We start from the raw sequence: 23,591 nt of genomic DNA on the forward strand, positions 1-23,591 counted from the left end.
GAAGGTCTGGGGTAATGATGAGGATTATTTTTCAGGATTTCGGAATCTGAATCTCAGTGTGCTTTTATTAGTTTTTACAAGTGTAAATTCTGTGAAGTTCAGACTTGCTGATTCACTTTTATATTAAAATGTGCAAATCCCTACGCAGACCAAGCAAAAATTATTGTGATTATGCATCATTTCCTGACAAGATTAAGACCGTCACTTCATGAACTAACCCTGCCCCTGCTGGTCCCCATAAAAAAGGTAATTTTAAAAATGTGACAAGTGTAACAAGGCATCGACAAGAATAGACTAGAAGTAAGGTAAGTGTCAAGAAACCCAAATTAGAGGTGGAGTTTAAAAAAAAAATTATGGCTTATTCTGGGATTAATAACAGTATTTTACTTTTGGAACTTTCCAAGAATTAAGATGGCATTTTGTAGAACACTTGCATGCTTAACCAACCTGTATGTTCCACTTAGGGAAACTGAGTCTACTTTAGAAGAGACGGGATTGACTCATAGAAAGCTTCTTAAAAATGCTTTTTTTGCCGCACAATAGAGGCAGCCATCACTTAAAAACCTGTCTGGGGGATTTTGCCAAGGAAGGAGCGGTGGGATGGCCTTGGCCCTTGGAGTTGCTGTTTTTCATTTATCAGTTAGGACTAAGTCCATGCCATTTCTGGCTTCTACTGGGCCTAAAATGGTTGTGGAAATGTTTCTTTCTCTTTGAGCCCAACTTTATTTTGCAAAATGCTGTTTGAAAAGACCAAGGAAGAGGGGCGCCTGGGTGGCTCAGTAGGTTAAGCCTCTGCCTTCGGCTCCGGTCATGATCTCAGGGTCCTGGGATCGAGCCCCGCATCGGGCTCTCTGCTCAGCAGGGAGCCTGCTTCCTCCTCTCTCTCTGCCTACTTGTGATCTCTGTCTGTCAAATAAATAAATAAAATCTTAAAAAAAAAAAAAAAAAAAAGATCAAGGAAGAAACTACAGATTAAACCAAGGGCTAGAATGAATCCTCATTTATCATTTCCTGGAGAAGCAAAATATTAATTGTATTTCATATGTGAACGAGTACCTGGGATCATTCTTCCCTCCCAATGTAGTGAGTTGGTCTCCAAAATAAAACAAAGGTAAAGCAAAAATCAAAGCAGTGTGGTTATTTTATTAAAACAAACACTTGGAATACCAGTTATATTCTAATATATATAGTTCATTTTAAGTAGGACTACTTCTTTGGTAAAGCTATCGGTGCTAAATGCAGGCTGAGAAGAGAAGATCCACAACAGATGGGAGTGGGTAGAACTGTCAGTCTGGCCTTTGTCTTCATCGACACTAACATTCAGGAAGGTGCCATTCAAGAAACACGGATTTGGTTGTATTCTTGTAACCACCAGTAAGACATGATGTAATGTAAAATCTCTAAGTGCCTTTGTGACAGAAATGTGAATCTATATGCATAACCTAGGGTTGGAAAGAACAGGTGACACGTATCTACTAAATGGAGGGGAGACCCTGCTGGTCCCGCCGCCAACCCTGCAACTCCGTTGTACTGACCTGACAGGAGACCGGGGTGGGGGTGGGGCGCGAGGCTTGTTCTCTGTGTGGGGCATGGGGACAGAGGGATGGTTGGAGGGGGCAGTGAACGGTGTGCGGCAGTGAATCTGGAGAATGCCTTTAAGCCCTCCCTTCCACATATCCTACTCTTCCGTTGCACACTGGTTTTCGGTCTATGGTGAGCCACTGGCTCTCATCTTTTCATTCACTCCCTCTCACAAAGCATTATTTTGAGTCCAGATGGATTAGGAAAACTGCTCACAACTCCTGTAGCCAAAGTAAATTCTGAGCCACAGCAGGCTTTTTGATGACACTTTGACCCCTGCACATGCTTCCATTTTTCACGTCAGTTTTCACCCCATAGCTTGGCATAGTTACAGAATTATAGTAGCCTCCCTGGATTCGTAAAGCTTCTTTTTTAATAGATCCAAGCATTAATAAATGTTGCCTGTTACTTAACTGTATCTAAATTTCAGATTCTATCCCACTCTTTACAGGTAAATAGACAGACACAAAGACAAAGAGAAATGATTTGCCCATGGTCAGTCAGGAGTAAAACCTAAGTCTCTTAGCTTCTAGTCTAATGGTATATATACTAAATTACATTGCTTCTCCAGCCCTCTGGGAACATAATCCTGGAACCCTGTGTAAGCAAAATGGGCCAAAAATTACATTCTCACCAGAGAAATTAATTGGATAATTTATCAAGTGTGAAAATAACATCAGAATATTCTGCACAACTGATCAAGAACTTTCAAATAAATCCATTATAAAAAGCATCCCTTCAGGCAAAATGAATAAGATTAAAATTCAGCGTAACAGATTTACAAACTGAAAACTAGCTGAAAGTGAAGACCACAATTTTAGCTACAACTCAAATACCACAAGTTTCCCCAAAGAGTTTAAGACAACTTGACTGAAGCTAATTAATTATCTGAAGTTTTTAAAGAGAAACCAAACTTAAAGAAGTTTCATTAAAATTAACATGTACCAAGCGATAAAGCTAATGTTACAAAATGTTACCTGTAGGTTCTAGGTGGTGGCTGTTCGCTACAAAATTCATCCAACGTCTTTGCATGTTTGAAAAATTTCATAAAGAAAGCACTGGGGAGAAAAGCAACAAAACAGAACAAAACAACCAAACCCATCTACACCAAGCCATCTGAAACTTACATGACAAATAAACTACCAATTAAATTAAAACCAATTTAACCAGTTTTTTCATTAACAGTTCATTACTAAACATGCGAGTGTGTATCTTGAACCCGGCACTGTGCTGAAACCGTGAACAGAACACTGGCCCTGCCCCCCAATTTTCATTCTCCTTCGGACGGGAGTGAAACTGTAATTCTGGGCTTCTAAGACTGGCAGCACTTCTTTCTCGAAATACAGGAATGCATGTGCTCTTCTTCCCATTGGCCCCTTAGCTCTTACCCTGAAATCTACCTGCAAGGACTCGGATAAACGCCATCAGCTGGAAGAGGCAAGGCAGCTCTAACAGGAGAAGGCTCTTCCTTTCAGAAACCACAGCTGGGAGGGGGAATTGCCACGGTTCTCTGGTGCCTTTCCAGCGGGGGCATTCAGAGCTGCAAACCTTGAGAGAGCAGAAGAGTCAGCCTCTCCTTCCCTCTTGTCCTAAACGCAGGGCTAGCGTCCAGCTGAGAGCACCAGGAGGAGGAAAGAAAAGAGCAAATCTCCTCGCTCTACAACATGCCTGCCCCATCTAGAATGATTTTTCAGTATTTCATAACTTTATAATAACAATTTTGGGGGAGGAAAAAGCTTTAAAACATTAAAGGCTTAGGTGACATTTAGAGAAACAAATAGGCCTCTCTTTGCCAAGCGTGTGACTGAAAGTGAAGGCTGTAACTGAACATCACAATCTGTAGAGAGCCATCTAATTAATGATTTCATCAAATCAACTTCTGGAGACTGGGAATTCGGAAGTGTCATCTCCGTTCTATAGAACGCAACGGCATCAACTATGAAACTTAACTGTGACTTATCATGTGAATCTGGAAAATTTAGGGAAAAAATCTATTTCAAAAGAAAAGTACAAGTGACTATTGTCTATTTTTCATTTCTTTAAGGCATTGCAGTCCTTAGGTTCTGTTGGAACTAGGCACCACAAAAGAGACCTAATGGTATTTTATATAAACGATGAACGAAATTCATAATTAAATTGAGGCAAGCCAAGAAGAGAGCTGGAGTAACTGAAGTACAGTGCTTTCAAGGCTTAAGTTAGAAAAACCTCTCTCCTAATTGAAAATGTTTTCCGGTCACCAGAGATCGGAAAGGATAAAGGAATGACAAGCAACTGCTCCTCTTACAGGAGAATATATTCTAATTGCATGCATAATTCCTAATTCGTAATTCATGCTTAGTTTATCTAAGACTTTACTGGTACAGAAACAGTAATAGACACTTTAATTTTACACCTGTCACAAAACTGTCAGGTATCATCCAACATCTCGGTATTAGCCCACTATTAGAGGAAAAAACTCGCCTTTTATCCCATTTCCCTTGACTGGCCCCCACAGTAAAAGCTGAATCATCCTGTACGAAAGCTGGAAGCTTCACCACTGTCCTGGCCAAAGGACAGTAAAAACTCCCGAACTACTAATCAACATCCTGACTTGTTTTCCCACAGCCAAATACATGACTTGGGGTCAGTTCCCTCCAACACTGGGTTAGACCTCTCTGGGAAAAGAGGAAACAATTTCGCTATGTTCGGGAATGATGTCAGAAGATCAACATGTTCAAAGGTTAATAAAATAAAAATACACGGTGCAAACACTTGAAAGCTGGTTGAGTGAAGCCGGCATGTTTGAGTTGGGTAGACTGAAAAAATGTAAGAGACTGGCTTTTCCATCTCAGGCTTGATTCTGAGGTCAAGTCTTAACAAAAATTTCTATTTGGAATGACAGTTTGAACATTACTTTCATTTTATATTCCCAGTGAATGACCAGTATATAAAGTGCCTAGTTTCTTACAAAATGCCACATGTTTGGGGGTGAAAAAAAAACTGCTGATTTTAATTGAGACCCAGCTGATGGGATACTACATTTGAAGTAAAGTATGATGTCAGCAAAAAATAAGGTAGAGCAATTTCCTACTGGCAAAATCCTTTAATAAGTATTGTCAACGCTCTGCTGGTTAGGACTTAATTTCTTAAAACAGAATTTTATGGCTGAAGCGGACCTTAGAAACACATCTACAGCAATTCATTCTATAAGATGAGAAACTTGAAGCTAGAAGTTGAAATTAGGCAAAACACTGCTTTTGTTTGGATTAAACTGAGTTAGTAGGAAAAAAAAAAAACTAACCAAAGCAGGAAATGACTGGCTTCAGTACCTAATGCACAGCCCTGCTTTTAATAGAAATTTGACCAGGAAGTTTTTAAATAGTATTTCCTTTTTTGGTGGGGTTGAATGATTTGTGGCAACATTTTTTTTCCCTCTGATAAAAATATAGGTTTATTGTAGGAAATATAAAACATACTAAGAAAGCACAAAGACTAGAAGTTATCAAAAATAGTTCAGCGTATCTCCTTCAGACTTTTTCTATGCAACAAAAAAAGCTTATCGTTTACTTCTTAAATGGAACTCAACAATTATTCACTGACAAACAAGCACAAGAACAGTAGCAGTGCAGGGCTCCTAACCCAGAGAGGGGTGCTGCAATGATTCTAAGGAGCTAGTTGGAAGGCACAACAGCTAAGGGACACCAACTGCCAGCAAGTAAACTGGGAACCAGTGATGAGCAGGTGGTAAGGTTGGTAACTCTGGGGAACAGGATTTCTGCATGACCTTTATTTTTACTGTGTAACAGGAATGCATCAGAGCAGAAGCCTAAATGCGGGGTAGAGAGGAAGGGCAGAAACACAAGTACAGGGAAAGGTCAAAGTGACACTTGCTAGGTTTACCTGGAACTGAAACCTTCTTCTCCACAGACAAGGTCCTCTTGGCTTCCTCTTGAAATTAAGGCTCATCTTCAATGCTGGTCAGGGAGCTCTGATTTGGCCCCTTGAAAGATATAATTCCATCTCTCATGACCAGACAGCATTAAACAATCTTGTGTAAACAGCATAGAGTTATGAGTCCTCTCAGATTCTTCCAAGAGCCTATACTAGCTGTGGGACTCTCTGAGAACAAAATTTCAGTTAATATTTAGTATCTACAGGCCTTAACAAATCAACGGCACAAAAAATCATCTCTCCCTATCCCTATTAGGAACTTTCAGCCACTTCAATACATTCCATACAACCCTCCTCAACTAAGTATTGTTGGACCAAAGCAACCTACTCAGGCTAAGTCCTGATAGAATCACTGTGACTTCCCACCTTGATCTGATGACCTCTCAGGTTATCTCCAGTGATCTTCCAAGTATTAAGAACTTCTGTTTTTAGGAAATCAATTTTGTTCCAATTAACAACTACCAAAAGGTGTTCAGTACCTTCTGTGGAATTCACTCTGCACTCAACGGACAGAGAGGGGATTTACAGCATAACACTGGCAGTCGGTACCCACGTGGTTGTCAGTATTCTTAACTCTGGAGAAGATGCTACCAGTAGCCCTAAGGAAATATGTAAGCCAGACAGAATGGAATATTTAAATAAGACAAGGTGTTTACACCAAATAAGTAAGGTCATACTTAGGGTTTCAACTAGTTTCTGTATATCCTTAGTAACACCCTGGGAGTAGGGGGGCTAGAGTGAATGAGAACTTAAGCTTTCCAAGGATTAATGTTCAAATCCTCTGAAATCCATACAAGGTCAAATAAAATGAGAACTCAGCTCCAGAGTAATAATTCTCGCTGGCACCAGCACGAGGCAGTAGTGATTCTCAAGTTTAATATATTACATATAATATAAAAATAAGCTGAAGTTTTAAGGCATGTCCATTATTATTAAAAGGTCTGAGCTTTTCTAGTCCAACCCTGGGCTTTCCGACAATCAAACACACTGAGCAAAAGCCCACGGAGGTACAACAGAGAGGTATACTAAATGACAAAAGAGCCGCTGCGATATGCCACAGGCACTTCAGTTTTTGAGAAAGCACAGAACGTGCAGATTCCCAAGGGGGGAAAAACCGCTTCAGAGATTTGTAACAGGAAGAAGTGGTAAGTGACCCGTCGAACAACATTCCCTGGTGAGTATTACATCCCTCCCACTTCTTTTTCGCTTTGCGTCTTACTGTGAACCAGGCAAGGAAAGACACTGCTTTCTCCAGATGGCTTTTGGTTTTGGAACAAATGCAGGGAAGCTATATCCCTGAATCAGTACTTCGTGGCTGAAAACCCTCCCTCCGGAGACTGCCCATGTCGAAACGGGTGGAGACCTCACAGCGTACTAATAAAGTATCATCCTTGATGAAGGTTCTCTGTCTTAGGGCTTCCAGATGCATAAAAGTCACGTAGCCAAAGCCTTTTGGGTTTCGTGGGATCGTGGGTCTCTGGAAGGCGAGAAGCTCGGGTTTGGCGTCCATGATCTCTTCATGGTTTTGCCTTACCGGCGCTTCAGACTGATCAAGGATCGCAAGGCGTATTGTACCCTGGAAGGGCCAAGGGAGGTGGCTGTCATACTCCCCCTGCATTGTGTGCACGAAGAGGGATATGTAGTTAGCGCAGCGCTGAGCAGTGGGGAGCTGGAGGTGCAGGCGCATGCATAGTTTGTACCCGGGTTTGCCTGTGTAGAAGCCAGGGCTGTGAATGACCACGGGTTTCTCCTCTTCCTGAGACTTCAGGTGCATCCCGAAGTTGCCGATCTTCCAGATGTAGATCCCGTTGCACTGTTGCGCTTCTATTTCAGCAACTTTGTCTTCGAGCGTTCGAATCGTTCGTTTGAGCTCACTTACGTGCATGCTCTGAGTTTCCATCTTAGCAGTTAGCTCTCGGATTTGATGGTCTTGTCTCACGAGGCGACCCTCTAACTGCTGAATGGTTTCTTGGAAATTATGGACCTCTGGGTGGCATGAAGCGGAGACCCGGGACACGGAGGAGGAATCATACGGCGGCATGTCACGCGGAGGTACAGGAGCTAGAGCAAGGCTCAAACTCTGGACAGCCTGAGCCAGCATTCTCATGTGCGACTGCGTGTTCTCTTGCAGGTGGCGAGCCAAGTGATTCCTCTGCATCTAAAAACCAAGCACAAGCTTTAGGCTGGGACTAGATACTGTGAGGACTAGGAAAGGGACCTAGCCAAGCCACATTAAAGGTTCTGAAGTAATGTCACCGCTTCCCTCAATCCCCCACAACCTTCCGTCTTCGTCAGATTCTTGATCCAGTGAGAAGATCTTGTGTCTTTATTCACTGAAAAAGTGAAGCTATGCGCTGAATACTTTCACCTTTCACTCAGAGAAATCTCCCTCCCACCTACTACAGTAGCAGGATCTATACCTATCCTTCCCCTCTCTCTCTGCCTGTCCAACATTAATGCTTCACCTGGGCTCTCACTGGCACCCACCTTTTTAAGACCTAGGAGGTTTGGCTCAGTTATACCCTTTCTCCTTTATCTTCATTCTCTCTCCTTTACCCTTTCCCTCAGAATATAGTACAGCTTTTCTACTGAAAAAAAAGAGTCCATCTCTCTGTTGAGCTCGTGTCTCTCTTCAGCTAATACCATTTTCTCCCTCTTCCTTTTACAGCTGAAAGGAGTCCATCTGTGCTATACCCAATTTGTTTCCCAAATGCTACAAAGTATAATCTTTCTTGTCTCCACATTCTTCTCATATCAAGAACATCTTATTATATGAAAAAATATTTGATATAACTTTTATTATAAAAGTAAATCACATATGTTATCAAAAAACAGAAAATACAGATGACCCCCCCAAAAAAAAAATGAATTATCTATGATCTCACCTAACTACCACTAACATTTTTTTAAAGATTTTATTTATCTGAGAGAGAGACAAAGACAGTGAGAAAGAACATGAGTGGGGAGGAGAGGGAAAAGCAGACTCCCTACTGAATAGGGAGCCTGACTCAGGGCTCAATCCCAGGACACCAGGATCATGACCTGAGCTGAAGACAGACTCTTAACCAACTGAGCCACCCAGGCGCCTCCCCCATTAACATTTTGATATAGCTCCTCCAAGTCTTTTTCTCTCTGCATACAATACAGAATCTTCCCAAAAAATGTAATCATAGTGTATACCATTTCTTCACTTTATTCTTAAAATTACTAAATGCATGCTTATTATTAAAAAAAAAAAAAAAAAAAAAGGTTAAAAAGTAAAAGTATAGCTGGACTCTCCAGAAAGAATGACTTATCATTAATAACCCACTGCTCTCTGGAGCGCCTGGACAGCACAGTGAGTGAAATGGCCGACTCTTGGTTTCAGTTCAGGTCATGTTCTCAGGGTTGTGAGATCAAGACCCTCAGTTGGGGCGGGCTCTGTGTGGGGAGTCAGCTCAAGATACTTTCTCTCTTTGGGCGCCTGGGTGGCTCAGTGGGTGGCTCATGTGGCCCTTCGGCTCAGGTCGTGATCCCAGGGTCCTGGGATCGAGCCCCACGTCGGGCTCTCTGCTTGGCGGGGAGCCTGCTTCCCTTCCTCTCTCTCTGCCTGCCTCTCTGCCTGCTTGTGATCTCTGTCTATCAAATGAATAAATAAAATCTTTAAAAAAAAAAAAAAAAAAGATACTTTCTCTCTTTGCCCCTTCCCCTGGGGCACACACGCTCTTTCGCTCTCTAAATAAATCAATCTTTAAAAAAAATAGCCATCAGTGGGGCATCTGGGTGACTCATTTGTTAAGCATCTGCCTTCGGTTCAGGTCATGATCCCCAGGTCCTGGGACTGAGTCCCGCACTGGGCTCCCTGTTCGGCGGGAAACCTGCTTCTCCCTCTCACTCACCATGCTTGTGCTCCCTCTCTCACTGTGTCCCTCTCTGTCAGGTAAATAAAATCTTTAATAACCATCAATCTCAAATATTTGACACAACCGATCACTAGTATCGAAACTAATTCTGGAGAACGTAACAATACCACCTTTTCCTTGCCTGAGTCACCAATTTCTAATACAGTCTGTTCACAACTCCTTTGATGGTCTGCTTCTCCTTCCTGTACATTCACTCTATATGATCTCGATTGACCTTCCATTATCATCATGAACCACTTCCCCAAATCAATATTCTGAGTTCCAATTTCTCTTTGGAGTTCAAAACTTACACACTGCATGTCAACCATATCCCCTTCCACTGGTATTCTCAACTCCACTACAGAACAGAATTCTTCAACATTCAAGTATAAAAAAGAAAGAAAAAACTCCTACCTTTACATGGCAACCGAAAGTACTGAAAGTGCATGGAACTGGGGCTGTCGGACAGTCTAGATCATAGTGATTAGGCATCTGAAAACCAAAACGAAGGTTGAAAAATGGTTCTCCCTGCATATCATGTTCTAGTTTAATGATCAAATTTGAAATAAAGATTTACATTTTATCTGAACAAAATCATGTATTGTCTATGAGTGCTTTTGCACAATGCAGAGTTGAGTAGTAGCAATAGGAATCATGTGGCCCTCAAAGATCAAAATAATATTTACTTCCAAAAGTCACAGAGAAGGGAAAGAGCAACATTTCATACCATCGCCCCAAACCTCTCAAATTTCCAGAAAATGCCTTTGTTTTTATTGCTAGGAACTAACCCCCTCTAGTGGCACTTCAGAGAAAAAGCACCTTCTGACTGCAAATAAGGACCAGTTAACTGCATACCCTGAAACCACTGGCTGCGGCCATTATTTCCCTCGTGACTGGCTCTCATAAATCTTCTTTCTTTTAACCAGAGCAGGTTTTGGTTACCATGGTCAGATGCAGATGTCAGAAGGTATTTTAAGCACATTAAGAGAAGTTCTAAAGAAAGCCTCAGCCTTTGATTTGGGGATTCTACAACACATTCTTCAAGGTGAGATCCATTATGCAGAATCATGTACTTTGAAAGTGGTGTCGAATTCCCTTTAGAAATTTAGTTAGACTATATTCATCATAACTACTTCAAGAAGAAATGACTGTAGAAACTACTTAGTCCAATTCTTCATTTTGCATAATTTAGAACAGTGGTCTGCAGAATTTTTGGTAAAGGGATATATAGTAGGTATTTTCAGCTTTATGGGCTTACGGTTTCTGTCACAAGTATTCAACTCTTACTGTTGTGGTACAGTAGCCATGTACAACACACCCACATGTGGGCATGGCTGTGTTCCAGTAAATGTATTTACAAAACAAGCAGTGGGCCAGACTGGCTGATGGGCTGGTCTGCTGATTCCTGATGTAGAATGTCACTTTTCTTGTCACAGATCAGTGGGCAAGTTAGGGGTACAGCCAAGATCAAAATCTAGGTTTTCTCTTAACTTCGAGGTTTTTTTCCTACATTATTTTATTTTTGTTGGGTTTAATATGTGATACACAGTTTCCCTCAAAGGAAGAGCAAAAAAGAAAACCAACGAGGTGAGACTTCATAAGCAAAAAGAAGTTTAACACCTTCAAATTAAGGCTTTATTGGGAAAAGAACCCTAAAAGACTCTGTTAAAAGACAAATGGAAAAGTTTAGTCAAGTGATGGGTTTTGCTTGCTGCTACTTAGTCAGGTAATCAATTATGATCTCGGGTTTGCAGGTTTCATGGGTGTATAAATATTTAGTGACTAATATTCATATTTTGTGGGTAAACTCCCCAAATGTCAAAGGATAACAATCAGATGGAATTTTCCTTTCTCCATTAATACAAATGTGCAGTTTTCTATTCTAACTACTACTTTTGATGATGCCCATTAGCAGTCTATGGCAAGAATGAATAGAGGCGCTACCGAGCTTGGAAATCGCAAAATGTCCCACTATGTCTCAGGGCTACAGCTACAAATAATGCTTGGCTACTGAACAGACTTGCTTTCATCGGTTTCACTGTTCTCTCACTGTCACCTAAGATCCCTGTTACACAGTGTGCAAATACGTATTTCTCTAAGTTTTTTCTTTCTTTAAATGGGTATTTTAAAAATTATTTTTATCTTAAAATGACCCAGGTTTGGTAGGAATTTTTATGAATATATAAAACATGGGTATTAGGTTAATGACTTAGGAATTTTAAGTACTTAGGTCTGAATATTTTGTTCTTTTGAAAGTACTATATTAATTTACATGAAAACTTTTCAGTTTTAATACTTCTTCAACCTGTATTCATTTTGCCTTATTGATTCAAACTTCCCATTAAAAACCCAACTCATTTCTTTAATCTACTAATGGAAATATTCACTTACAAAAGGGAATCACTATACCTGTTCTCTGATGAGCATGGTATTGCAATATTCACAGATGACGTTTGCCAAAGGACAATTCTGGTCATGGATCTAAATTTTATTAGAGAAATATAAAAAAAAAAAAATCATGAGAAAATCTGAAAAAGTAATCTATTTTTATAAAAAGTAATTCACTATAAAAAAAATTAAGGACCTCAATTGGTGCCCAAAACAATTGTAAGATTAATGTACGAAGGTTATTTTCTCTCCAAAGGGAGCCATGTGTAGTAATGGCAGATTCATCTCACCTTCCAGCTCTTTAGAAGAATATGAGTAGTACACACAAGAATCTTTTAAATCATTTCTTTTGAACTTCTTCTGTGACTAGTTTGGATAAAATTTACCAATAATATAATTAATTGTCCAACAGCAGCAGGATGACTACTTAACTAAAACTCTTACTAGGAAGGTTAAAATACTAGAAGTATTATTAGAGCAAGAAGCTTTGGTGCCCAAGTTCTCATATGCCCCAGGTGAGCTCCGTCCTTCCAGAATACAGTGAACTTGGTTTAGTTGATATACTGAGAAGTAACGAAGCTTCCCGGTTAAGTCCACTTAACCTACTTAAGTTTAGGAAGACATCAACTTGCTCAAATTTTGCCTCAGATTTCTCTATGTGTTTAGCAATTTAGCGGACTTCTTTAATATTTCATCCACTTAATGACTATGCTTGACCTTCTAAGAAAGTAGGAAAAAAATTATCAAGATAAATTTATAATAAGTAAAGTTTAAAGCAGAATCTTCATAGCTCTAAAAAAACATAAATTATAGGTAGGTTATTTTAGTAAAGAGGACACAGGATGGGGATCCTGGACTAGATCTCAGTGCTAGCTTTGCCACTGACTATATTAACATAAAATTGCTTAACCTCTTTACATCTCAGTTTCTGAATGGAAAACTGCTCTAACAGTATGATGCTGTCAAGCATCATGACATTTCTTTTTAAAGATAAACATTTAATTGAAGTATAACATATGTACAGAAAAGTGGCTTCACTACACAGGTGTAGCTCAATAAATTATCACCAAAGGAACACATTTTGTGATTTTTAATTTATTCTCCATAGATGTTTTAACCACCCATTCTCTTTTTCAAAAAAGAAAAGTGTAAGTCTGACAAAGTACTTATTCTACTTGTTTGTCCCTAATCCAAAATTAGTGCATTTAAAATATCACATAGAAAAGGAGATCAGCATTGGTCTTCCCTAGAAGCTTGTGTTACTTGCAGATCTACTCCAGTGGTTAAGTAGTATAAACAATGTTTTCTAAGGTACTAAAATGGTTTACTGGCCCCTCTTTCTTAAAAGTCAATCTTCTCACCACTGATAATACAGATTTAGATTGGGAGTAACATCCTCTTCTATATCCTCAAATGTGCATTAAAACTTTTTTGAGAGGAGTAGTGAAATGAACGAATCCAAGTGAGTACATGCCTCTTTATCTTCAAAAGCCATCAACACAGCACAGTTCATGCAAGAAACCTGTCTCCTTGGGCACTCTTTAAGAATGTGAATATTAAGCTGGCATTTTTGGAAGGGACGTTGACACTGGGGACAATTCATGAGAGTAAACTCACAATGTGCTTGGTGATCCTGTAATAAGGAAAATGTAATTGATTAGTATTTGCAATCCTTATGAAATTTCCTAAAAAATAAATCTAAGATTGTACTGTTCCCTTTTATAGAACAGGCTACTGAACCCGCTTTGTCTAGCACACACCATATGAAAGTCTTATTGAAATTATTTTTTATTTAAAGATTTTATTTATTTTAGAGATAGAAAGTGAGCAAGCAGGAGGAGGAGCAGAGGGAGAGGGACAAGCATACTTTGCACTGAGCACAGAGCCAAACACGGGGCTTGATTCTATGACTCTGGGATCATGTCCTGAGCCACCATCAAGAGTCAGACACTTAACGGAGTTAGCCACCCAAGTACCCCTGGCCTTACTGAATTTAAATTATGATTGTGAATTACAGGTTTATACATAGAATGTGAATTGTCAAGTTCATGTATCCAATTAGGGAAAGAAGTCAGATTTTCTGATTATTAATTTATTACCATGTCAAAAGGACCATTCCTTCAAAAGGAGCTAAGTAAAGGTAGGCACGCTGCAAATACATTTTATTATTATTATTTTTTAAAAGATGTAATTGGCTTCTCACTGTTAAACCAAAGTTTTGTTTTAAGATTTTATTTATTTGAGAGAGAGAGCAAAGCACAAGCAGGGGGAGCAGCAGAGGGAGAGGCAGAAGCAGGCTCCTCACTGAGCAGGGAGCCCAACATGGGGATCAATCCTAGCACCCTGGGATCATGACCTGAGCCAAAGGCAGACACTTAATTGACTGAGCCACCCAGGTGCCCTACAAAAACATTTTAAACACTTAATTTCAAATACAACATAAACAATATTTAATTCCTGTAAAACAACCAAGAATTGTTTTATTTAATTTAAAAGCTAATGCTTTTAGCTAACTGTGTCAACTAATCTCAAGCTGTAGGAGGACTCCATTTAGCTCATGATAAAATGCACAACTTAGAAAAACTGAGAAAAAAAGTATGGTTAGGATTCTCAGATGATGGGCAACCATATGGAGTTTGCTGCTTATTTCAAAAGAAGAGAAACAAAATTAAGAGATTAACATGTGACACTTACATTTGAAATACTCCTGGGTTTTATTGCAGATAATATCCACCTAAAAAATTTGTAGTAGAATACTGATTTCTTTCTTCTTATCACTGGGGCAAAGCCAGATTATATGGAATAAGAAATATATGGTTTCCACTCATATTTATACTCAATTATGAAAGAATTGGTATTAATTCAACAAGAATTTATTAACCAATTATTATATGCTAGGCACAGATGGGACACGGCAAAGTGCGTATCCTCTAGGGATGGCTGTGAATATATGCTAACAGCTAGAAAATAATTTTAATACCTCAAGATGCCTCAGTTCCATCTTCTGCAAGCAACCTTCATTTGGACACTTCACCATCAGAGAAAGAATCTCTCGTTTTGCAAAATTATCAGGAAATAGTTGATTTTCCAGCAATATTTCATTGTCAACTGGACATTTGTGACCAGCATCCCTAAAAGAAACAAGATACATACACTTCTAGTAGATTTAAACAAATATTAACATTGGAAAACACAAAACTTTAAGTCACCGCATATAAGTTCTCCATTGATTATTTCCTATGGAAAGTAACTTAACAACGTCATACTGCCTATCACCAAAATATACTGTTCTTTTGTGGACAATTTAACAAGGGTTCTTTACTGAAATAAATACAACTAGTACCATTTGGTTACCTATCAAAAACTATGTGGCATTTTAGATTTGGGGACAGATTTAAAGCAAAAACATGAAAAAAATTACTTGAATAAAACTATTTTGATTGGCATGAAGTGAAATGAAAGTTAAGCGTGGACGCTCTGGCAGTGTGGCAGGCCTCTGTTCCCTAAGCAGCCAGACAGCGCGCCTGTAGTGCGCTGCTCGGTCACAACAAAAAATTAAACCCATGAGCAAAACCCATACAAGGTCACGTTTTTGGGTTTACTCTGAACAGTCATTACAATACTCTGGCTCACTGGCAACAGAAGGTTTCCTTTATGTTTATTTAAGGTACAGTGTAGTAGGGAGCATCTCTGTGTACTTATTCCCAGTGGTTTATTCCATCTTATGATAGAAAAAGCATCCTCAGGAAGCTTGGGTGTCTGTCACTCCCCTTTAACTTTTTGGAATGTCTCAATCTTCAAAAAATATGGCAGGTCAAGTAGGCTACTCAATCATTCAAATATTTGTCGAGCACCTCCTACATGTAAACCAACTAATTGCTGCTGTAGGTAAAAAGTTGCTGAAAAATAGGTCTGTTGTCAAAGGTCTCAGAATTAATAAAAGTGAGAGCCATGATCTTTATGAAGCCTCTCTCAGAGTGCATGTTATTACTACACTGTCAAATACTTTCTGGGAAGCAAAGAAATAGATGCCCAGAACCTATGTGACAGAAAATAAAAACAACCTTACAGAGTAAATTGGAAACCACTGTCCAAGGTATTAGCAATCACTCCAAAAGAAAATGGAATTGAACTGAGATAGATTTTGATTCCTTGAATGACTGTAAGGGATGAAAAATTCCAGCACGGTTCCTTTAAGAACTTCAGAGTTAAAGTTAAATGGTCATTTGTGACTTAGAGGGAGACAGGAAAAAAAAAAAAATGGCTCAGACTTCCTTTTGTGGCTTTTACTTCCTTTTCAGACCAAGTCCCATTACTTGCATGAACTCTATTAAAAAACTGCTAAAGGGGCATCTGGATGGCTCAGTGTGTTAAAGCCTCTGCCTTTAGCTCAGGTCATGGTCCCAGGGTCCTGGGATGGAGCCCCGCATTGGGCTCTCTGCTCAGTGGGGAACCTGCTTCCCCCGTCTCTGCCTGCCTCTCTACCTACATGTGATCTCTATCAAATAAATAAATAAAATCTTTTTTAAAAAACTGCTAAAGATTAGCTACCTTCCTCGGACGTGGGACACTTGGTAAAATACTATACATTTGTACCCACAGGAAAACCAACAATACACTTTTATTGCCTACATAATGATGTAAACAAAAATCATTATAAACAAACAAACAAAAACTGAGCCTTTAACATCATTCTCATGCACATTCTAAACCAGTGGTCTCAACAAGGGCAATTCTGCCCCCCATGGGACATTTGGCAATGTCTGGAGACCACTCTGGGTGAGTTGGAGAGAGGGGGGATACTACAGTTTCAATGAGCAGAGGCCAGGGATGCTGCTAAATCATTCCACAATAATTTCACACAACAAATTATCTGGCCCAAAATGCCGTGGAGGAGGGTGAGAAAACCTACCCTCAATAGATCTCACCAACTCAACAGTGGGTAACACAGTTTTTTCAAGAATTGACATAAGTCCCATGTTCCTTGTAACTTAAATCAAGCCAAGTCCCAAGTATGGATGTAGTTACCCTAAATTCATGTTTTATGCTAAAGTAAATTTAAAAGTTGAAAGAGAAAAACTTATAAGACAAGTGAATAGCCAGCTTAACCTACTTAAGAATGATTTTACCAATATAATTAGATATTGACTGAAAAACATAACCCCCCCAACTTCTTCTATTATTATTATTATTATTTTTAAGATTTTATTTAGTTATTTGAGAGAGACAGTGAGAGAGAGCATGAACGAGGAGAATGTCAGAGAGAGAAGCAGACTCTCCATGGAGCTGGGAGCCCGATGCGGGACTCGATCCTGGGACTCCAGGATCATGACCTGAGCCGAAGGCAGTCGTCCAGCCAACTGAGCCACTCAGGTGTCCCTCTTCTATTATTTTTGTTCTGTATAGAATCCTTTAGTCATCTGAAAATATTCCCATCTACTTCTGAATTATAGTAAAATGTATCTATTTCTTAGGAGATGAATTTGAATCACTTGTGGAAATCCCATCTACCTTCATATTGGCTAAAGCAACTATGATTTACTGAGCACCAACTGTGCGTCAGGCACTGTTCCTGGCAATTAGGACATATCAAGAAATAAGAGATCTCAACCCCTGCTCTCATGGAGCTTATCTTTATAAAACAAGCAGACAACAGACAAATGACCCAGCATTTCAGAAGATGAAAAGTGCTAAGGAAGAAAGAAAAGTAAATAATGGGAGACTGAGAGGGTGGGGGAGGTAGTCATGCTGTGGTATAAATAGGGTGGCCCGATTACCTATGAGAAGGTGAGATGTGAGCCATACTGGGGGAAGGAAAGAGTATTAGCTAAGCAATTAGCTGAAGTAACAGTGCTCCAAGCAGAGAGAGCAGTTAAAGCCAACTCCCCAGAACAAAGCACGCTCGGTATGTTCAAGAAACAGCAGAATGAACTGGAAGGAAGGGGAGTGTAGTAGAGAGGTGGACAGAAAACGGACTATCATACAAGACCTTGGCTTGTATTCTCAGGTGACTTGCTGCAATGCTCTGAGAAGTGATGATATCATCTTATTTTACCAGGTTGTACTGAAAACAGTCTGGAAGAAGGCAAGGATAGAAGCAGGAGGCCTGTGAGTGAGTCAGATGGCAGTAGCAAGTGGAGGCAATGAGACGGGATTTGATTTGAGATATATTATGAAGGTAGAGCCATCAATTAATACTTTCTTTAAAAATACCCGTTTTTTTACAGTTGTCCATAGACACCAGGTAACAGAATTTAACACAGCTAAAATAAGAATAATCACTTATGTAAACTTAAGTAAATCACTTAAGTAAACATTCTTTATATGGCTGGGATTATCAGATTCTAACAGCATCATCATTTAAAGTACATTTTTTTCTAAATTTTATTTTTAAGTACTCTCTGTACCCAACATGGGGCTCAAACCCACAACTCTGAGATCAGGAGTTGCATGTTCCTCCAACTGAACAAACCAGGTGCCCCTAAGACACATTTATTCTATATTATTTTCTTAAAGCATAGAGTCTCACCCTGTAGTCTGCAACAGAACTGCTTTAAAAAGAAATAGCTAATTTGCCTATTTATTTATCTGAGGGTTAGGAGGGGACAGAGCAGCAGTTACCTTTCATACCACAGCAGAAATGAGGAACAATCTAAATTTCTCAATTTTTTGTCCAGTGTGCTTTTCCCTAAGTAACTTTTTATGTGTAAGACTACTCTTGGGAGGTCTTGTGTTCTATGTAATAATGTTCTCTGTATTTGGTCCTATTACTGGATACAGTTCTTATGCTCATGTACCTTTTTTTTTTCCCCCCAAGAGTTATTTATTTATTTGAGAGAGAGAGAGAACACATGCACGCAGTGGAGAGGCAGAGAGAGTCTTAAGCAGACTGAGCTGAGTGCAGAACTTCATGACTCTGAGATCACCACCTGAGCTGAAACCAAGAGTCGGATGCTCAAATGAATGTGCCACCAAGGCACCCCACTCACGTACCTTATTGACTTGATGATGCAAGCTTTGCAGAACCTGTGGCCACAGGGTGTTTGCACTGCTTCCCGTAATGCCATCAAGCAGATGGGGCATTCATACTTGCTTTCCAGGGGTGGGTCAAACTCCACATCATACCCCTGGACCTCTTCCATAAAAGAACTGGAGAGGTTCCCCGTGCTGGCGGTCCCACTCACACTGTCATCTTTCGCAGCAGCGCTACAGGAGCTGGTCATGGCAGCACAGCAGTCACTTTCAGAGTGGCTGGATCCACAGCTGTTTTCACAGTGTAGCAGACTCATAGTAACGTGACTATCAATTGCTCTGTAGAAAGAGTGAGGAAAAAATGCCTTAACACACATATACATACACACATATACATGTCACAGCTTATCTACGCAAATCACTTTTTAGTTGAAGTACGTTAGCTATGCTGATATTATTTACAGAAAACTTTTAAAGTTCTTTGAGCTTTGCTTTATGGCTATGATTTTTTGAGCTGTGGAGTTCATGATCTAGGAGAGAGAATATAAGATTAAGAGAAGAAAAGCACCTCAACAGTAACACTTAGTTTTATCACAATTATCTGCTTATGTGTCTGTTTCCTGTGACTGAACTCAAGAATTTTTATATCTTCAGTACTTAGCACAGATCTTTCATATAACAGTTGCTCATAAAGCATCTGCTGAAGACCTGAATTATGCTACTGAAGTTCCTTCAAGTATCATAAGGTGAAGAGCACAGAGTGACCAGCAAGCAGTGTAAGGAAGAGCAATGCGCAAGGAATCGGGTGATCATGTGCAAATACCAGTTGTGGGATTTGGGGCAACCTAACAATTTGGCTCTTGGTTTCTTCTTCAAATTTAAAATTCTACAAGTACTTCAAAATGTTCAATGTGGGGATTTCTACTATGTAGAAAGAATGGAATTGAGAATATATATGTGTATGTCCTTTTGCCTTCAGTCAGGTCAAGTGACTATGTCTCATTATTAATGACTGGAAAAACACGTGAGATTTCATTGGCCTACGGAAAACTATTGCTTTCATGGGAGGTGGGACGCCTTCAAATTCTGAACCATTACACTATTTATGAATTAGAAGCCAATGTCTAAAAGTGATACCCAGCATATGTAACCAAGTCTCTGTTGCAGATAATTACACCTGATAATTAGGCATTATCTGGCACAGATATAATAATGTGCCAGATATAGTTCTATAAACAGAATGTAAGCCTCTAGTCAATATGGTAGATGTTTATCCCCCTCCCTGTCTCAGTTTCATATGAAAATCCTGGCTGCCACTAGGCCAAACAGTGGGTTAGGATGGTAATCCTGTATCTTTTACTTCCATACCTCCTTCTTTTTCCGGACACCTTCTTCTCAAAAAGATCTACAAAGGAAGAGGCACTGTTCTGGCTGGAGAGGCAGTGGGTGAAGCTTAGATGCTGGAATTTGAAGACAGGGGTTTAATTCTTTTCTCCATTATTTGGTGTAGGACCTGGATGAATCAGGTAACCTTCTATGCTTCAGTTCCCTCATGTATAAACAGAGATAATGATGAAGCCCACCACAGAATTACTGAGGATTAAATGTGTTAGTATGTGCAAAGTACTTAGAACTGCATCGGGAAGAATGAATTATTATGATGTGCAGTTCCATATAGCAATTTTATTTAACAATTTTACTGCCTCAATTTTACCAAAGTGGAAACTATGGAGCATAAAAGAGTTAAGTAACTTGCTGGAAATCATAGGCAAAACCTGAAATGTTCCCCCAAGGTTGATACAAAGTAACTACTGGCCAATTCCCTATCATTTAAAGAAGTTCTAATATTAAACTGAATAGCTGTGAAGAATGAACAGTCACAGTCTTCTCACTTGTAAGGTGCTTTATAACAATATCCGCTGAGCCTCAGTCCATGTTTTGGTTCAACTGTTCCTGGTTTGCAAAGAGTTTTTTGGTGTGTACAATAAAGTTTTACCAATTACTACTTCAGAGATTCGCTGGCTTGTACTTCTACTGTTTTTGAACTTTGACAAAGCACAGCCTTAATTAAATATTGTGGGATATAACCACTGATGACTTATTTAGACTACAAAATGAATAAATATTGTCATAAATCATGGCTTGTCATACATCATGGCTTAAATCCACATACTAGTGTCTGGGTATATATTACAATCCAAAGAGTACAACGTTAAGTATCTGAGGGAAGGGGGTAGTATGGTGATGCCAAAAATGTGCTCCTCTACAATCAACAGATACTAATGAGAGAAAGCATCTCAACTAAAGAAATCAACAAGGTATGTCTTGAATTGGTCAATTTTAAGTCAATGGAAAATTCATTCATGGCAAAACACAAAAATCCTATAAAGTAAAACGATATAAAACAAAATACTGAGAAAGTACCTTTATTCTTCCACTAGCTTTAGAAACAACTATTCACAAACTCTTTAAAATCTATTCCTGGGGGCGCGCCTGGGTGGCTCAGTGGGTTAAAGCCTCTGCCTTCGGCTCGGGTCATGATCTCAGGGTCCTGGGATCAAGCCCCATATAGGGCTCTCTGCTCAGCGGGGAGCCTGCTTCTCCCTCAACCCCTCTCTGCCTGCCTCTCTGCCAACTTGTGATCTCTGTCTGTAAATGAATGAATAAAATCTCTGAAAAAAAAAAATCTATTCCTGAAATGCAAAGACTTGCAAAACGTGCAGCACTGGCCAAGGAGTGCTGCAAAACAGTCAGCTGTGAGATCTGAATTTTGAATACAAATTCAAGAGGCATTCTCCTTCCTAGGCACTATTTGTTTTCCTCCTAGAGGCAAGGATCTGAACCACTTCTTAAAATCCACAGAGCCAACAGTGTATCAGCATCACGTATCCCAACTTACCACAGAAAAGGTCTGGCCTTTACAATTCTGAAATACTGAGAAGTATATAGAACATGCAGGTTGAAACTCTGCTCATCACATGGGCAACAAGTGCCTGAATGAAACACATTCCTTCCTTGAGTCACTAAAAGGCCACTCTGTCCTTAAACCACCCCAACCTCAAAATCAGCAAAACCCTTTCTATCTTCCCCAGCAATCACAGAGGAGTGGATGTTATGGCAGTGGGTTGGGTTCACAAGGCCAGCACTCAGACATTCTTGACAAGTTTTTCTCGTTTCTACCCCCGTGTAGCAAGACAGTAGTAACCTGTTCTCCCGAGAAACAAGAGAAACACGCAAATACTATATATTCCAAGCTGCTAATACTTTAGGTGCTTTCTGTTCACATTCAAGACAGTCCTAACTCTCAACTGGAGTTCCCCTATAGCCAAATACTAGGAACAGCTTTATCAGCCCTGCGTCTGGAACAATCTCTACAACTACCGAACGCAGGGGCGGAGGAGGAAACATTCATATCATCTGAACCTTTTTTTTTTTTTTCTTTTTAAACTTGCTGCCTGGGACCTCCATCGAGTTCAACAGGGAACCCAAAAATAGCTTTCCCCCACGACAGTGACAGAGAGCGATGGGAACTTAAAAGGTTTGCGTTTTCTTTTTTCCTTTAAAAAAAAAAAAAGCTGGTAACAGCTCCGAGGGACGGGAAAATCCAGGAGGCAATTTCCTTTTCTGGAAAGGGGAATATGCGGGGCGAAGGGAGGCAGGGCTAAGGAAGGGGGCGCGGGATTCCCGCCGGCGGAGGGAGGGAGGGGTGGGGGTCCCCGCAGGCAGGGGGAGCAGAGATGAGCGGAGAGGGGTCGGCGTCCCCAGGGGAAACGTCCCCTCGTTTCTCTCTGGGAAATGAGGAGACAGAGGGCGGCCTCCCCAACCTCTGGGAAGCGAAGGGACAGGGGGGCGGCGACCCCGACCTGTGAGGAACCGGAGAGGAGGGCACGGCGTCCCCAACCTCGGGGATAAGGCCGCGGCCGCCGGGAGGAGACGTCCGAAGAAGACTCACCGCTCTCGTCCGCTGGGCCACCGACTCCAGCCGGCAGCACGACTCGGCTCCGCCAAGGCTCCTTACTTCCGAGCTGAGGCGACCTGGAAGCCAATCTCCCTACCCGAAGGCCGCTTCAGCTGCGACCCCGGGCCCGCCCGGAGCCCAAGCCCCAGCCGCGGACGCCCCTACTTCCGCCTTCTCTGCTCTCCCTGCGCAGCGAGGGGCGGGGATCGGGCGGGGGCGGAGACAGAGCGGCCTAGCGGGGCCCGGGTGCCCCCTGGCGGCAGTCCTCCACGGACCCCGCAGGCTTCGGCGCAGGTGCGGGGCAGGTCTCGCTGTCAATCAACCCTGTGCGCTCTGGCTGGGCTTCCTTTGCGGCTCTCGAATTGGGTATCCCACCTTGGAATTCCACACACCGCAGTCCTGAACTGGTGTGTGTGGGTGTGGGTGGCTGTGTGGGCGGGTGGGTGGAGCGTTTCTATAGCTTCCCTATCCAAGCAGGAAAAAACCCCAGCTGGGTTAGATCACTTGACCTTCGGGAATTCTTAAATCCCTCCCCAACTTGCCAGGAAGTTTCCACAGTACTTAGAACCCTCTGTTATTATCACCTGGTCCTTCTCCTTTAACCAGTCGAAGGGAGTCAAACCCATGTATTAAGCATATCTTTGAAACTGCTGCCAATGACACCAGCTTCTTTTCTGTCACTGTCATGGGAAAGCTATTTTGCACTCCCTGCACTCCCTGTTTAACTGGAAGCAAACGTCAAAGGAATGTCACCGACACTTTGCAGGAGATACACAAAAGATTCCCACCCCCTCTGCAAAGGTGGCTCATGTTCACCGCTAAGGGGGGGTGGGTATTATAGGGTAATGGTAATACAGTTTTAAAATCACTTTTAAGGGACT

General features: G+C 40.8%; 1 protein-coding gene across 3 annotated transcripts; it reads right to left on the bottom strand.

Annotated features, from left to right (window-relative positions):
• Positions 1–1,123: 1,123 nt before the first annotated feature.
• On the bottom strand, positions 1,124–22,913 carry TRAF6 (TNF receptor associated factor 6). Of its 3 annotated transcripts, none has more exons than XM_059140039.1 (8): positions 22,705–22,913; positions 20,121–20,212; positions 18,774–19,091; positions 14,761–14,911; positions 13,255–13,413; positions 11,802–11,873; positions 9,807–9,884; positions 1,124–7,669 (listed from the first exon to the last, which is right to left on the bottom strand). In XM_059140039.1, the coding sequence occupies exons 3-8, from the start codon at positions 19,067–19,069 to the stop codon at positions 6,800–6,802; spliced, it is 1,626 nt and encodes a 541-aa protein (XP_058996022.1). In that variant the 5' UTR covers positions 19,070–19,091; positions 20,121–20,212; positions 22,705–22,913; the 3' UTR covers positions 1,124–6,799. The 3 variants fall into 3 exon arrangements, with proteins under 3 accessions (XP_058996022.1, XP_058996018.1, XP_058996010.1); XM_059140035.1 differs by having other exon boundaries at positions 20,121–20,301; XM_059140027.1 differs by lacking the exon at positions 20,121–20,212.
• Between the last annotated feature and the right edge of the window lie 678 nt (positions 22,914–23,591).

Source organism: Mustela lutreola, chromosome 1 (genome assembly GCF_030435805.1).
Source record: "Mustela lutreola isolate mMusLut2 chromosome 1, mMusLut2.pri, whole genome shotgun sequence".
Taxonomy (NCBI): domain Eukaryota; kingdom Metazoa; phylum Chordata; class Mammalia; order Carnivora; family Mustelidae; genus Mustela; species Mustela lutreola.

Excerpts from the sequence above, each read along its gene's own strand:
- TRAF6 (XM_059140027.1), bottom strand. The coding sequence starts at position 19,069 with ATGAGTCTGCTACACTGTGAAAACAGCTGTGGATCCAGCCACTCTGAA. Across the intron at positions 13,414-14,760 it reads TGGAACTGAGGCATCTTGAG|GATCACCAAGCACATTGTGA; the intron begins GTATTAAAATTA and ends TCCTTATTACAG. Across the intron at positions 9,885-11,801 it reads CCATGCTCATCAGAGAACAG|ATGCCTAATCACTATGATCT; the intron begins GTATAGTGATTC and ends TTTGGTTTTCAG.